Source organism: Zeus faber (assembly GCF_960531495.2).
Source record: "Zeus faber genome assembly, chromosome: 8".
Taxonomy (NCBI): domain Eukaryota; kingdom Metazoa; phylum Chordata; class Actinopteri; order Zeiformes; family Zeidae; genus Zeus; species Zeus faber.
This window is the reverse complement of record NC_137195.1, coordinates 13,063,606-13,077,975: the sequence shown is the minus strand read 5'-3', so window position 1 is coordinate 13,077,975 and position 14,370 is coordinate 13,063,606. Positions and strand designations below refer to the sequence as shown.

The window sequence follows — 14,370 nt, the reverse complement described above, 5'->3', positions numbered from 1 at the left end:
GTGAAACCAAACACACGTCAACAATGCATCTGTGTATGATACAGAGAAGAATACGGTGAAAATACAGACTCACGTTAGGATCCCGTGTCTCGACGGTTTGGAATTTAAAGGACCAGTGACATTTTTCCAACAACACCGTGTTCAACAGTGGCTTTGCAATGAATTACGCTGACTGAACCGGTTGTGACAAAGTTCTAAACTGTAGTAAATGACTATTTGCAGACAAGTCTATTTATTCGCTGGGGTCTGGTTTATTGTGCAGGATGGCCTGACTTTTTTTCCTTTTTTTTTTTTTTTTTACGACTATCACTGAGGCTGATTTGATGTTCGAGGAATGTAAACGCTCATCTCTCTTTCACTGAATTGCTAAAGATTGTCTATATTGTATCATGTAGCCTATTTTTCAATATAAAAGTTCATTGTGTCATGGGTAATTTGTGAGTGTGTGTGCGTATGTGTGTGTGTGCGCGTGTGTGTGCATGTGTGTCTGTTTGTTTTTGTGTGTGTGTGTGTGTGTGTGTGTGTAAGGAGGCTCTCAGTCCTGAATGTGACCGATCATGCTTTTTCTGACTTTCTTTTTCTTGTCATACCTGAAGCCTAAATAATCTGGATGTGTGTGTTCATCTCAGTCCTCGCAGCACAGCACTTGAATGAAACCGCACCTCTTCATCTTTCATTCAGACCAAGCCATGCAGGCAGACTGTTTCCAAAATGTCATGATGATAAAGGAACAATAAAGGAGTTCTGACTCTACCAGTGTGTCAAACAATTACTGTTCATTTGTCACTGATGTATTCATCAGGAGCCACAGGTTTAGCTCCTGTGGCTGTACCATCATCGCTATGGTAACCAGGAACTCCTATAAATTTGGAGGTGAAGGAGGAGCTTACTTCACTTCTACGCTTGGTCGGATCCGTCGCACTCACCTCACACAGGTAAGAAAAGCATCTTCTGACAGAACATGACGACTCATTTTATTTTCTCAGTTGTTTCCACCTGCGATTGTCAGATATAGAGTTTATCTTGAAAGACTCAAGAGAGGATTTAATGCCGGTGTGTGCTTCCTACACACTGACTGATATTGGTAGAATAAAAAAATGGGAATTGTATTGTCACCGTGTGTGTGTGTGTGTGTGTGTGTGTGTGTGTGTGTGTGTGTAGAGCAGGATCCTCTGTGCCATTGTATTATGATCTTCTCCCTTTTGTCAGAACCTGAACACACCTCAGGACACCTGACATGTAACAACCATTAGAAGTGACAGTCGAGATAAAACAACAACCACTTCCCTCCCCCACTAAATGGATCATATCTCAGTGATAGAAAGGTTGTCACGATGACACCTACCGAGCAGGTTAAACTGGTATTTGGAACACACGGTACAGGATATTGAGAGGATATTATCAGTCCGTCAGCTAAAGGCGACAAGGACAACAACAGAAGACACAACATTCAGTCGTTTCTGGCGTAACCTCGGTTTATCTCTGGCATTTTCCAGTCGTGTTTGTTGCAGATTTGGAATTTACGCCCCCAAACTCTATTGCTTCACCCGAAAGGAAGAGTGCGGTATTTAAACTCAACTTTATTATCTCACCTTATATTGAGATAAATACCTTTATGTACTAAATAAATGGGTGGACGGTTGGTCATCTATTTTTTATATATATATAATAATAATAATAATAATAATAAATATTATTATTATTATTATTATTATTATGGTAATGGTGGTAATAATAATAATAATAGTAGTAGTAGTAGTAGTAGTATTAATGGTAATAATAATAATAACGATAATGATAATGATAATAATAATAGCAGTAATGGTGGTAATAATAATAATAATTATTATTATTATGATTATCATAATAATCATAATCAAAATTCATCACATATCTACACATACACATCACATACCTACATAACTGTCGTTGCGGGACACACTGAAAAGGTAAAAAAGTGGGGTTTTGGTGCGTGGGAGAACATCACATGAACAGTCACATGACCGACGTTGTGTTGTAGGAGCTTGCAGCGATGAAGATGAACCACTTGGGAGCAGCACTGACTGTGCTTTTCCTGGTCTCCTCGGTCTCGTCTCAGAACGGTCAGTCAGCAACACCTTATAATGTTGTAAAAAAAACAAAAACCTGAAAAACTTATTTGATCAGATTTCTTCACACAGTGAATGCACACACACGCACACACACACACACACACACATATATATACAGTGCATACTGGCACAATTTCCTACTTTTGTCTGTGTGCATCGTTAACACAGAGGTTTTTTTTTATTATTCTTGGGTGTATTGTAAATTGCAAACTTTTTCTATTTTTGACCAATAATTGGTTGTTTAGTGTACATTGCCTTTTTTATTTTAATCTATCAATTTGTTATTATTGCCTTTTGTTTTGATGTGTGTTTATCGTCACCTTTTGTAATACTTTAACTGTCTGTCTGTCTGTCTTCTTATCTATCTGTCCGTCTGACTGTCTGTCTGTCTGCCCCCCTCCACCTCTCTCTGACAGTGGGTCTCCAGCCTTATACAAACAAAGAAGCCATTTTTCTTACTTATAGTTCTGATGGGTTTTATCTCAGTCAGGACGAGCTGAAGAGGCTTCTCCCACTGGAGTTCCACCTGGTGGGTTTGTTAGTTTGGGTGTGTTTGTGTGTCCATACGCGCTTTATTTGCTGTGTTGTTTCTATAACACATATACCCCCCCCCCCCCCCCCCCAAATAGGTGGTAACTGATGAACTGATGACGAGGTTCATGACCCATGCTGACTTCAGTGGAGATGGGAAGTTGACTAGGCGCGAGTTCTTCCAGCTGGTGGAGTTAATCACAAGAGAAAAACGCCAATAAGGAAAAATGGAACGAAGACAAGATGGAGATGAATGAAGGTTATATTAATGAAGATGTAGCTCTCACTCCATGGGGTCTCTCAGTATATTTTATCTCTCCAAATAAAGTTTGATCTTCATCATCATCAACGTCTCCCCTGTGAGATCTTGTCTGTGACCTTCTCCCCCCCCCCGCCCTCTCAATAAAGTTGAATTGTTTTTCCATCACCTGAGATGAAACTCCCTTCGTGGCCGGCACAACAGCTTGAAGTGAATCCAAGAAAACGTCCGCGGTCCGTGCAGAGCAGCGGACCGCGGACCGCAGATGCCCAGGAGACGTTGGCGAACAACCAAAATTAATGTGCACGTCGTGCGAGAGGCTTCGGACATTGTTTGCAAATGCGAGCACCAGGTCCCTGGAACAGCTGCGTCTCCTTTCTCCTCCGTTCACATCGCGCATGCACACCAGCACTGCACAGCGCTGCTCGCACTGCCTAACAGGCCTTCGGCAACCTCTTCCTTTTTTTTTTTTTTTATACACATAAAGTATGATAATATAAGTCTTGGAAAAACCGTCAGTTTCTGAACACCTCCAGTGTCATTTCCCACAACCGTCCAATCCGAGCGCTTTCTACCGGATACAAACATGCACACTGGGGGGGAATCCAATCCAATCACTGACAAGACGTAACGTCTCCTCCATGCGCACCTCGTGGACAGGTTTCCGTGGCGTGCTCCGACAGGGCGGCCGCTCCTGGGGCCTTCTGTGTCCTCTGGAGACAGGGGAAAAACCCATCTCATTTCCATGAAGGTTTCACCGCTGCTTTACCCACGCCTGTACCGTGTCCTGCTGACTGTTTTTATTTTTTATATTTCATGTTTCCATGACTTTTTATTCCATTTTATTTTGTTTTTATTCTCCATTTTTTTTCGACTTGAGCTTTTTTCAACTGCCAGTCGTCCATGGAGAAACGCACCAAACACCACCAGAGCAAAGTACCTAGGTACGGTACCGTGTGTGCAAATGTACCTGGCAGAATAAACTGATTCTGATTCTCACAAAGGAGAATCGAAAACATCGTTGATGTTTTTTGAGATGCAGTCTTTCTTTCCATCAACACTGTTTGTTTTACTTAAGATCCGTTCTTCTGGTTAGAAACATTAGCGCGATAGGGTACCTGACGAATGATTTATGTGAAAGCCGAGGTGTTCTGTGTTCAGCTGGGAACATAGACTGCTCCTTGACAGTTTAATGAGTAGTTGTCCACATGTCACTCCACTCACTGCACAAGTGTGTGTGTGGTGTGCAGAAAAGCCTCATAAAAACCATGGTAGGGCCTGAGAGACAGCGTGTGTATGTGTGTGTGTGTATGTGTGCGCCTGTGCACTTGCTGCCTACGCATGTACGTCGAGCCACTGCGTGTGCCCGTCAGCTGTGTGACCTCCGACCCCGAATGACGAAAAAAGCCCATTGTAAAGTCAAAACAAGGCAGCGTCGGGGAACCGTTGGTCCTGGATGAGCTAGAAGAACCTGTGAATAGAACGACACTCTCCGCCGTCTGCACATTGTGTTCCACAAATACCTCCAGCTCCAACTGCGTCGAGACATCACTCGACAAAAATGGACACAAAGAGAGGAATTTGGAAGTGTCAGGTGTAGTGCTCTGAAAAATAAAACAAAAAGTCCCATCCCTCTAGACTGGGAAAAAAACAGGTACTTTATTCTTAATTATAGTGGTCACAGCTTTCTGGTTGTGTGGTTTAAGTGTGTTTTACCCGATACGCATATTTTGTTCCTACGGTCTGTCAACAAAATGAGCTTGGCCGTGTTGGAAAAACATACACCTGTATATCTTTAAAAGTAATGGTTGACAGGTTTATGGGTCGAACCTGATCGTCGCTTTAGATGGCTTGACTTCAAAACAGGAAGTCCTCTCAGTATCACCACATAGGTCGTTAGCTTGTCAGCAATTATTTGTTTCTTCATTCATTTATTCACATCCGTGTCTTGGTCAACAGGAATGAAAAACAAAGAAATTTGGGCTCTGTGTGTGTGTGTGTGTGTGTGTGTGTGTGTTGTGTAGGAAGGATGGCCGTCAAGAAAACAGAGAAGCGCATTCCTTCCTTCTCTTGTGTGCTCATCAAAACAGCAGCTGGGACAGGTGTGCTTTTACTGATGGCAGAAAGTGGATACGCTACTGTCTGCTGTGTGTGTGTGTGTGTGTGTGTGTGTGTGTGTGTGTGTTCATGCTGAGCTTGCACTCTGTCTCCGTGCATGCAGCCTGTTAATGAAGACTTTACATTTGCAATTGCTGTGGAACAAAACCCATATATCAGAATTTGGCTGTGCATACAAAACCAAAGACACATGAAAAAGAGATAGCAGGGGTCTTGGCTGTGAAAAAGCACGAGGATGTGCCTGTGTGTCAAACTGTGCTTGGATGTACAGTATATGTGTGCATATGTGTGTGTGTGATTTGTCTTTTCGCCAGGAAACAGAGGGATCCTGTTTGCGACCGACTCCATTGTTCAGTTGATTCTCACACACACACACACACACACACACACACACACACACACACACACACACACACACACACACACACACACACACACACACACACACACACACACACACACACACACACACACACACACACACACACACACACACTAATTGGGCTAGTTGGCTTCTTTACAAAGACCAACATACAGGGTTCTTCTTTGATCCCACAACACATCTCCGTGACCCACCCCCTCTAGCCCGTCCGACTGCGCCGTCTTGTCCTTTTTATTATTTACTCTCGGCTCCAGTTTTTCTTGTCTGTCGTTCTACTTTCTGTCTCTCTTGGTGGAAAACAGATGAATTTGACCAAGTCTCTTTTCCCCCCACATACATTTTTGTTTTCGTGTACCAATCTTCCACCAATCCTCATTTCAGGTCTATTATACGGAACTCCCTTTTTCAGTGCTTGTGCACGTACTGTACATTTGGGTCCGTGACGGTCCTACTAACACACAAACTGTGAAATAAGACAACCCTGTTTTCTTTGTGAGCGTTCTAATTAAGAATGCACGCTCTAAAACGAGCCGTACAGCTTTGTGTTTCAGTTCTACGTAGCACTGAGACACATAAGGGATCGAGCCGGCCTCCATCAGAGTGACTCCACCCGTGGATGGGGCGCGACCGCACTCGCCGGCGCTAAGCGGTAATCACAGGAGGTGCTCTGTTGGCTGCAGAGACCAGCACAAATCTTTTAAAAGAAAGAGGAATTAATATTGACTTTTGAGGGATTAATATTGAGGGAAATGTAAGTATATAAAAAAAATTCTTCTGCTGTGTTTCTTTCTGCGTCCACGGTAGGTTTCTCCAAACAAAACCAGAATGTTTGTATTGTCACGAGGTTTCCGTAGTTGTATGAAACAAAAAAAAGCCCCAAGCACCGCCCTATCCCCCCGTGCTCCAAGCTCCGCACTGCCCCGGAGAAAGTCCAAACAAACCTTTAAATTAGGCCTTGTAGATCTGATGTAATGAGGGAGAATTCAGCACCTCGATTGCTCATTTCTCACCTCAAACTTGTTCAGAAACAGGTTTTGGTGCACTGATAAGGGGGAATCAGTCCAAGTTTACAGACAACTACAACGGGATCTGGGGTAAAGCTCAACCCCCCGGGAACTTGTGCTCAAACGCCACCGGCTCCCAGAACTACGGGGCCCGGCTGCCGATTTACATTTAAACCTCCGCCCGCAGGAAAAAAAAAAAAAAAAAAAAAAAAAGGCCAGTTTTTTTTGGGGTGTTACAATGGCTCAAATGAATAATCCGAGTGGTATTTTCAACAACAAAACTTCAAAACCACGTCTCGGCGCCTCAAGAGACCACGTATTAAATTGTTGAAAAAGGAGCATCAATGGGTCCCCTCTTCCCATATCTCACCTTGTCTCCTCCCTCCGCTCCGTATCAGCAGCGCCGCGTCGGTGTGTGTTGTTCCACGGGGGTGGTGGGGGGGGGCTCTGTGAGATCAAGAAGACAAGTTTGCGCGGTGTGTACACACACACGCCGGGCTGAGAACCCCCGATACGGCCTTTCCCACCGCTCGCCCCCTCTCTATGCGCTCGCTCGCTCCGACACACAAACAAGCGCGTTTCTCACTGAAGTTGAGCGGCGCAGGCTCCGCTCTCACGCTGCTCTCTCCACACGGTCGCATGTAAACTCATTAGCCGCGTTCAAAACAAGGGCGCACGACCAAACCACGGCCGCACCGCTTCGGCTGATAATTCCTTTGACTGAACTTGAAAGGATAGTGGTTTTTTTAATTCCCCGCCAAAGATGAACCGGGCGCGTAAAACAGGATCTTCAGCTGTTTGATTTAATTAAAAAAAAACAAAAAAAAACTGAGCGCGCACGACGGTAGAAAACATTTATTATTCAATGACAACCAGCCACCATCCAAGCACCATTCATCAAAAAAAGATTACCTCATGATAATATTATCATCTTTGTATACAGTCCTCTATATAAGGTGCTTATAAGAATAGCGTTGACATGGTAGACAACACAATCATAAAAAATAGATTTATACACACACACACACACACACACACACACACACACACACACACACACACACACACACACACACACACACACACACACACACACACACACACACACATATTACACACACACACAACATTTTAATTTAACATCCCCTATCCTGTATATCATCATGGTAAACCTGAGTAGAATCACAAGTACCTCCTCACGATCGATCGATAGATAGATAGATAGATACCAGCACGACTGGTGGGAATGATATGAAAACACAGAAACGGCAATTTAACTCAACTGCCTCTGACACGGTGGCGGCTACAGGTCCGCTGCAACTCCACCTCACGGTTGCCACGGCTGCTGGAAGGGTCATCCCAATTCGGCTAATTCTGAGCAACCACCTGATACCCCTCACACCTCGGAGAAGGAAAGTGGGAACAGCAACACACTCTGATCCCAGCGAGGGGACGCAACATGACGGACAGAAGGCACTGGAAGTGTGTGGATAGTGGAAGCACGTTCTTAATCCACGGGACATAATTACAGATTTTGCGAGTGCCTTGAAAGGTTGTTTTATGAAAATTAGCCAGGTAACCCTGGAAACAAAATACTCAGCTGGGAGAGACAATAATCTTCATTAAGAATGTTTTACATATCTATCTGGCCGACTAAACTGGCTACATGAAATAAACCCCCGACAACCCATACATTTTTGCAAATGTATTCTTCTGTATTATTCGGCTGGCATCAGGCATCACCCATTGGGAGGCTGTGTGTGTGTGTGTGTGTGTGTGTGTGTGTGTGTGTGTGTGTGTGTGTGTCCATGTCCACGTTACGTTCTCTCACTGGACGCTAAAAACAAATAAATAGCGGGTCGCAGAACAATAACCCCGCACAATGTGGAACGCACAGGGCGCCTGCGTTTCACCGAGGGCGGAAAACTTCCATCTCTTCATATTTGGATGAGCTTGTGTGACGGCGACCTTTGACGGGCTGGGGAAAACCTCCAGAACAGATAGAATCGTACAAGACTGGTGAGGATTCCGGGCGTGTTGGGGACCTGGAACGTGCGGAAACGCATGTATGGAAAATTCAATCCAAAGGAATGAGAATGAGCCTTGGAAACCAAGGCGGCAATATTCTAAAATACACTGCAATTTATTAGTTTACTTATGTAAGTTCCAAGTTTTGCAGTCTTTGTATACAGTAAGTTCAAAATCAGTGAACTTACACTATATAGTGTCCTATTCAACATATTGTGTGTTGTATTGTCACGCCCCTTTTATTCTCATGTGTGGGTGTTAAAATGTTTTAATAATTTAAAATAAAATTATTAAATTAAATGTTTTAAATAGGTTCACATTCCTGTTTTTTGGCCCTCACCATGATGTAGTAGTCGTTAAGCTGGAGACCGTACAGGACCCAGGATGTGGAGGTGAAAAAAGTGGCTATCGTCAGCGGGAAGGACAGACACTCCAGATTGCCCCTGCGTATTATGCCTATCTGGAAGGAAAGAGAGAGAGGGAGGGAGAAGTAAGAAATCAACTTAAAAGAAGCAAAACACAAAATAATGCCAGTACTCAAATGCTTAAGAAAAGTCTGTTGTAAAATTAGTTGTATTTGGGTTTACTCTCCACACACACACACACACACACACACACACACACACACACACACACACACACACACACACACACACACACACACACACACACACACACACACACACACACACACACACACACACACAATGTACTATAACAGAATGTAACCAAGGGGATCAACAGAACACAGAGATGCAGAACAACAGGAAAACACTAGTGGGGGAAAAGAAAGGCAGGAAACTGGGGGTCATCATGAGGAGTCAGAGAGATGGACAGCGGGAGAGAAGGAGACAAACAGGAAGGCAGAGGCAAAAGATGACAGAGGGAAAGAAAGAGGGACGAAGGAATTTATTCATGCATACCTTCCCCCTCTCCCTTTTTTACTGAACATGTTTTGAGTACAGCTTGGGCTTCACAAAGGGTTTTATCAATGGAATGTGTACTGTGCGGGCCTAGCATGTGCTTTGCTGAGGCAGACATTTACTCTAATGTAGCCTATAGGCGCAAAGTAACACGTTAAAAATGATGTGGAAATAATGATTTTCAACATTTCCAATTCATTCTGCAAATAAGCAAGGACATATGCTGAATTAATGGTCCCTGAACAATCCGGGTACTTGGTAAATCTTGGCACATTTAAGAAATCTATCAAGTGACAAAAAATGGAATTGGACAATGTTCTAAGTTGTTATCTCATAAACTTTCACATTCAATACCAACCAGCAAAGTCGGCTTTCATTACATTGAGTCTTGGGCAATTCCTGCCTGCAGGATAGCCATGTATCTAACTGTGAAGAATGAGGCATCTACAGAATATTATGCTGTTGACACAATACTACTTCCAAGATATCTTAAGATATGCAACTAAAATACACATTTATCACTTTTCAGATTCGACCTCCTCTGAGACCCAGAAGAGAGACTAAAATAAAGATCAGATGGAAGAGGCCACTGCAGTTTGGCAACACCAAAGATTGGCCAGGTGTGTTAAACTGAAAAAAACAAAAATGGCTTAATTGCCAAGGACACCTCCGACCCATCAAGAATGGAAATAATTCCTTTACATACTTAGAATCACAGAGTGCATACGGAGGGCAATGGGGAAACAAAATATTAACACCGTCACCAACTTTTCATTGGCTCAGAGAGTTCTTGTCAATCAAAGCTTGCACAATGAGGACAGATTAATAATTGAGGTGAAAAAACACAATTCTGTATTGTATGATCCTCATGGGCAAAAAAATATAGTGTGTCCAAAAACACATATCTTGAACAGAAATGGGTAGGACCATGAACATTGTAGGCACATTTTACTAAATCACTCTTAACTAGATCATTGTTTCTCGACAGGCACTGACACGTCTGCTGAAGGCATCTAGACATGACCGTCTTGCACTTATTCGACGCATATGCAGTATTATTTGATGCACTGCACTTGTCCTGTGTGGGGGGAGGGTGCATGTTGAGCAAGAGAACCTCAAACCAGCTATTTATGAACAAAGGGGAAACAGAAAAACATGTTATGGGAAATGGCAAAGTACTTATGAGAGAAATAGATAACGGTGATGGATGAGATAGTCCATGAAAATCTGTAAACAGGCTCAAAATGAGGAGGGCCTACCAACTATCCCACCATGGGAATAGCTTCCTCAAAAAAAAACAAAAGAAAAACTCTCATGCCAAAGTCCTAGTACAAACATTGAGGCTGACGTACAATCAATCACATGCAGGACACATTGCACCCACACTTGTGATGAAAGCTGGTTATTTATACTCATAAATTGTTGAAATGGTGTTTCACCGATTGGTCTTTGCACACAAACCTGACGTATCAATCTGTGTCGAACACAGTTTTGTTTTTGGAAGAAGGACCTGGACCCCTCGAACACATGTGTTTTGCAGTGCAGTGTGTATTCGCTGTGTGAGGCCAGGCCTACTGGATGACAGAAGTGTTTCGGGGCGTGTGCATTTGTTTGCATGGTAAGTTATGTACCAGGTCGGTGAGCGGAGACAGATACATGCTGACGGTGACCACGCTACAGGTGAGGCCGAGCTGGGCCAGCTGGAGGTCTCCCTGGGGAAGCAGGACGCCGAAGTACATCCAGCCCCCGACCAGCACCGCCGCTGCCGCGACGCTCTGTAACGCCACGCGCCTCTAAAACAAACACAGGCCAGTTTCACCGTCCGTGTGCACTTGGCATTTATTAATCTACTGACGTGGGCGTAGGTGCGTTCAAACCTTCTCTTTGGTGTAGTGACAGTAGGTGACAATGTAGAGCGTCTGCAGCAATGCGCCAATGGTGTTGACGAGGACCAGCGTCCCGTCCCGTTTGAGGGTGCCGTAATACAGCCATCCCAGGTTGCTGTGGAAAAACAAGGCCCACGGTCATCAGAAATGCGGTGCTGTTCACTCGCATCCACCGGTCTTGGACGGGAGGGAGGGCGCACTCACTTCAGGCCGGTCATGAGGAAAGGGAGAAATTGAACATTGTCAGCGCTTTTGGCCACTCTCATCTTCCTCAGGTCGGTCCTGCAGGAAGCAGACATTAACAAAAAGTGTGTATACATTAGAAACATGTGGAAGGAACCACGCACACACACACACATACACACACTCAAATATTTCCTCCCTGTTATAAAAAAAAAACCGGGAAGTAAAGTGTGACTGACGGGACATCGAAGTGAACCAGGAGGTGAACTGTACGCAGCTTTTTTTTTCCCTCGCAAAACGCGACGAAAACTTAATCCCATGGTGATATTCCGCGAGAAAGGCAGAGGAGACGGCGGCTTTTCCCTGTCTGGGGCTGGGTTATCTGAATTCTCTGACTTGGGAAAGCTGGGAGACGGATCTTTCTTTCAACTCACAGTCCCGTGGAGAACATCCACACTGTAAACACGGTGCACGCCCATGACAGAAAATGCAAAAAATCCCTGCAACAGAAAAAGAAAAACATATCTCGGCGAAAGCGACGATTTGTTTAAGCCTCCGGGAAGTTGTTGAGCTGTGAATACTAAATTAAATTAAGTTGACATGTCCACGCTCAGGGGTTCGCTGTTCGGCAACTGCATTTCCGTGTTTGTAACGAGTGTTCGCAGAATGCCGCGCTCTGATTGGATGAAAGCAACGGTAGGCGGGGCTGATCGCTCCAATTGTTTGCTGAGGCGTTTGTCTACGTGGCGAGATTGACAGATGGACTTGGGGAAAGTATTTCTATAAAATAAAATAAAAATATATAGATATATATTAATAACAAAAAAACCCCAATATATGGATACATATAAATACATAAATAAATCTAATAATAATATATATATTTACAATTGTATCGAATTTTCATTATTATTATTATCATTAATAATAATAATAATAATAATAATAATAATAATAATAATAATAATAATAATAATAATAATAATAATAATAATAATTACAATTCACATTATTCATCTTTTTTTTTTTTTACATTTTTTGTACTTCAATTGGGGACGGGTGGGACATGGTGGATTATTATGACAGGAGCCCCGGATCAATGGCTTGGGACATCTTATGCAACCTATTCCCTAGAAAGGATGGATTGCATCATTGCATTATCCTAGAGGGAATGCCAGGACACACAGAGAGCTCGGGGAACAAATTGTCCAAAATGATGGTGGTTTTAAATGAGTGGCTTTAGAAATGTTTTTATAGCAGGTTATAAAACATAAGGGCATATAAATATTTGAATATACAGCATTGCCTCATGCAAGCATGAAATAAGAATTTGCTTGCAAATAACATGAATGAACTGGTTTGCAAGGTTTACTTCCTCATTGCCTTTGAATGGAGATAGATTATTTCATTATAGAGACCTGAAACACAGGTTGGTTGGATACAATTTAGGGCCATTAATTGATTGCTTTACTCTCTTTGGATCAAAATATGGTGCAATAATAAACAACCCTTTAAAATCCCATTCAAGGTGAGAGGAAATTGCATAGTTTTGTATTTGTGTCTATTTTTTACCTGCCCTCCTCTTGAAATGTAATGGTGCGTGGCCATAATGTTCGCAGTAATCCAATAAATAAAAAAATGTTTTTTTTCAAATGTCTTGGAAAATATATACATTGAATCAGTATAGGTTTTGGGAGCTGTGAGATTCAAGTCATCCTTTCTGTTGTCTGTTTCAATTACTATTCTGTCTGGTGTGCAACAACTCACATGCACTCATCCAGAACATGAAGATCACTGATACCCTCATATATTGTCTCTAGATAAAAATAAATAAATATTTAAAAAAAATGTTATTATGTATGAAAGCATGCAATAAACATGATTTATTGCACACATATTTAGATATTGTAACCATCAATCGCCCATTACATTGCATACAAGCCATGATGTCATCTGGAGAGATGGATAGGAGCGCCAGGGTATGGTAATGCGGCGCTATCAGCAAACAACTCAATCTAATGTTCTGGCTGGGAATGTACCCGCCTGAATGAACTACATACGTTATTACAGGGGATGGTGGTATTTGACAGTAATCAGTCAGCTCTGGGGTTTGCATGCAGGGGTCAGGTATACTGTCCAGCGAGAGCGGCTTGGGTGCCTGTCCATTTCGACACACAGCAGTGTGAACGGATATTCAGCTTTCCTACGGGCAGGCCGGTGAGGAACACAGGGCAGCGTGTGCGCATGAAGCAGCAGAATACGGAGCGAATGGAAAAAGGTGGGAAGAGCGTGAGGGCGAGAGAGGGGAGAGACTAACACCCTGTTGTCAGTTTGCTCACGGGGTTCCTCTCCCCTTTCTCCATTCCTCTCTCTCCCTCCTTCATCATCAGCCTCTCGCCCCCTCATGTTTGCTCTTTCAGAGTGTGAAGTCTCCGCCAGGGTAAACCATGTCGCCGGGGATGAAAAAAGAACCGTGGCAAACAAGTTCAGAGAACGAGAAAAAAGAGAATTTGAGTTTGAACAGACCGGTTCAGTTACGCGTCGCTTTTATCATTATTGCAGGGAGCAAAATGTTTTGCAGCGCGAAATGGAGAACATTAAAATCTCTGCAGACAAAAAAAAAAAAAGCAAAAGTGACAAAGGAACAGAACATTAACTTCAAGGAAAGCTCTCGTGCAACTTCAGTCTAAAATCTATGTTCATGCACTTTGTTTTTTAAGACTTAGAGCTGAAGAAAAGCATCTCAGTCCACTACTGGGCCGTGACCCATTTCTTCATCAGAAAGGAGATTTATCTGACAATATCTTGTGTCATCTGCAAATTTCACACCGTGCCTATTTAGAAAATCGCTGTGGCGGTTGTCACAATACGTGATGCACGACGACGGAGAAGGAACATTGCACCGCGGTGAGACAATGGGTGAGATTATTGTTCTGAAAGACGGT

At 43.2% G+C, this 14,370-nt stretch overlaps 2 protein-coding genes across 3 annotated transcripts; one reads left to right on the top strand and one right to left on the bottom strand.

The window, feature by feature from the left end:
- The first annotated feature begins 914 nt into the window (after nucleotides 1-914).
- LOC307234495 (uncharacterized protein) lies at nucleotides 915-2,981 on the top strand. The gene is made up of 4 exons (XM_080006232.1): nucleotides 915-935; nucleotides 2,021-2,102; nucleotides 2,528-2,640; nucleotides 2,741-2,981. Exons 2-4 carry the CDS (start codon nucleotides 2,033-2,035, stop codon nucleotides 2,861-2,863), a joined length of 306 nt encoding a protein of 101 aa, XP_079862358.1. The 5' UTR covers nucleotides 915-935; nucleotides 2,021-2,032; the 3' UTR covers nucleotides 2,864-2,981.
- Nucleotides 2,982-7,263: 4,282 nt separating this feature from the next.
- slc50a1 (solute carrier family 50 member 1) lies at nucleotides 7,264-12,054 on the bottom strand. Of its 2 annotated transcripts, XM_080006148.1 has the most exons (6): nucleotides 11,860-12,054; nucleotides 11,447-11,524; nucleotides 11,234-11,357; nucleotides 10,988-11,149; nucleotides 8,774-8,893; nucleotides 7,264-8,450 (listed from the first exon to the last, which is right to left on the bottom strand). In XM_080006148.1, exons 1-6 carry the CDS (start codon nucleotides 11,946-11,948, stop codon nucleotides 8,343-8,345), a joined length of 681 nt encoding a protein of 226 aa, XP_079862274.1. In that variant the 5' UTR covers nucleotides 11,949-12,054; the 3' UTR covers nucleotides 7,264-8,342. The 2 variants fall into 2 exon arrangements, with proteins under 2 accessions (XP_079862274.1, XP_079862273.1); XM_080006147.1 differs by lacking the exon at nucleotides 11,860-12,054 and having other exon boundaries at nucleotides 11,447-11,808.
- Between the last annotated feature and the right edge of the window lie 2,316 nt (nucleotides 12,055-14,370).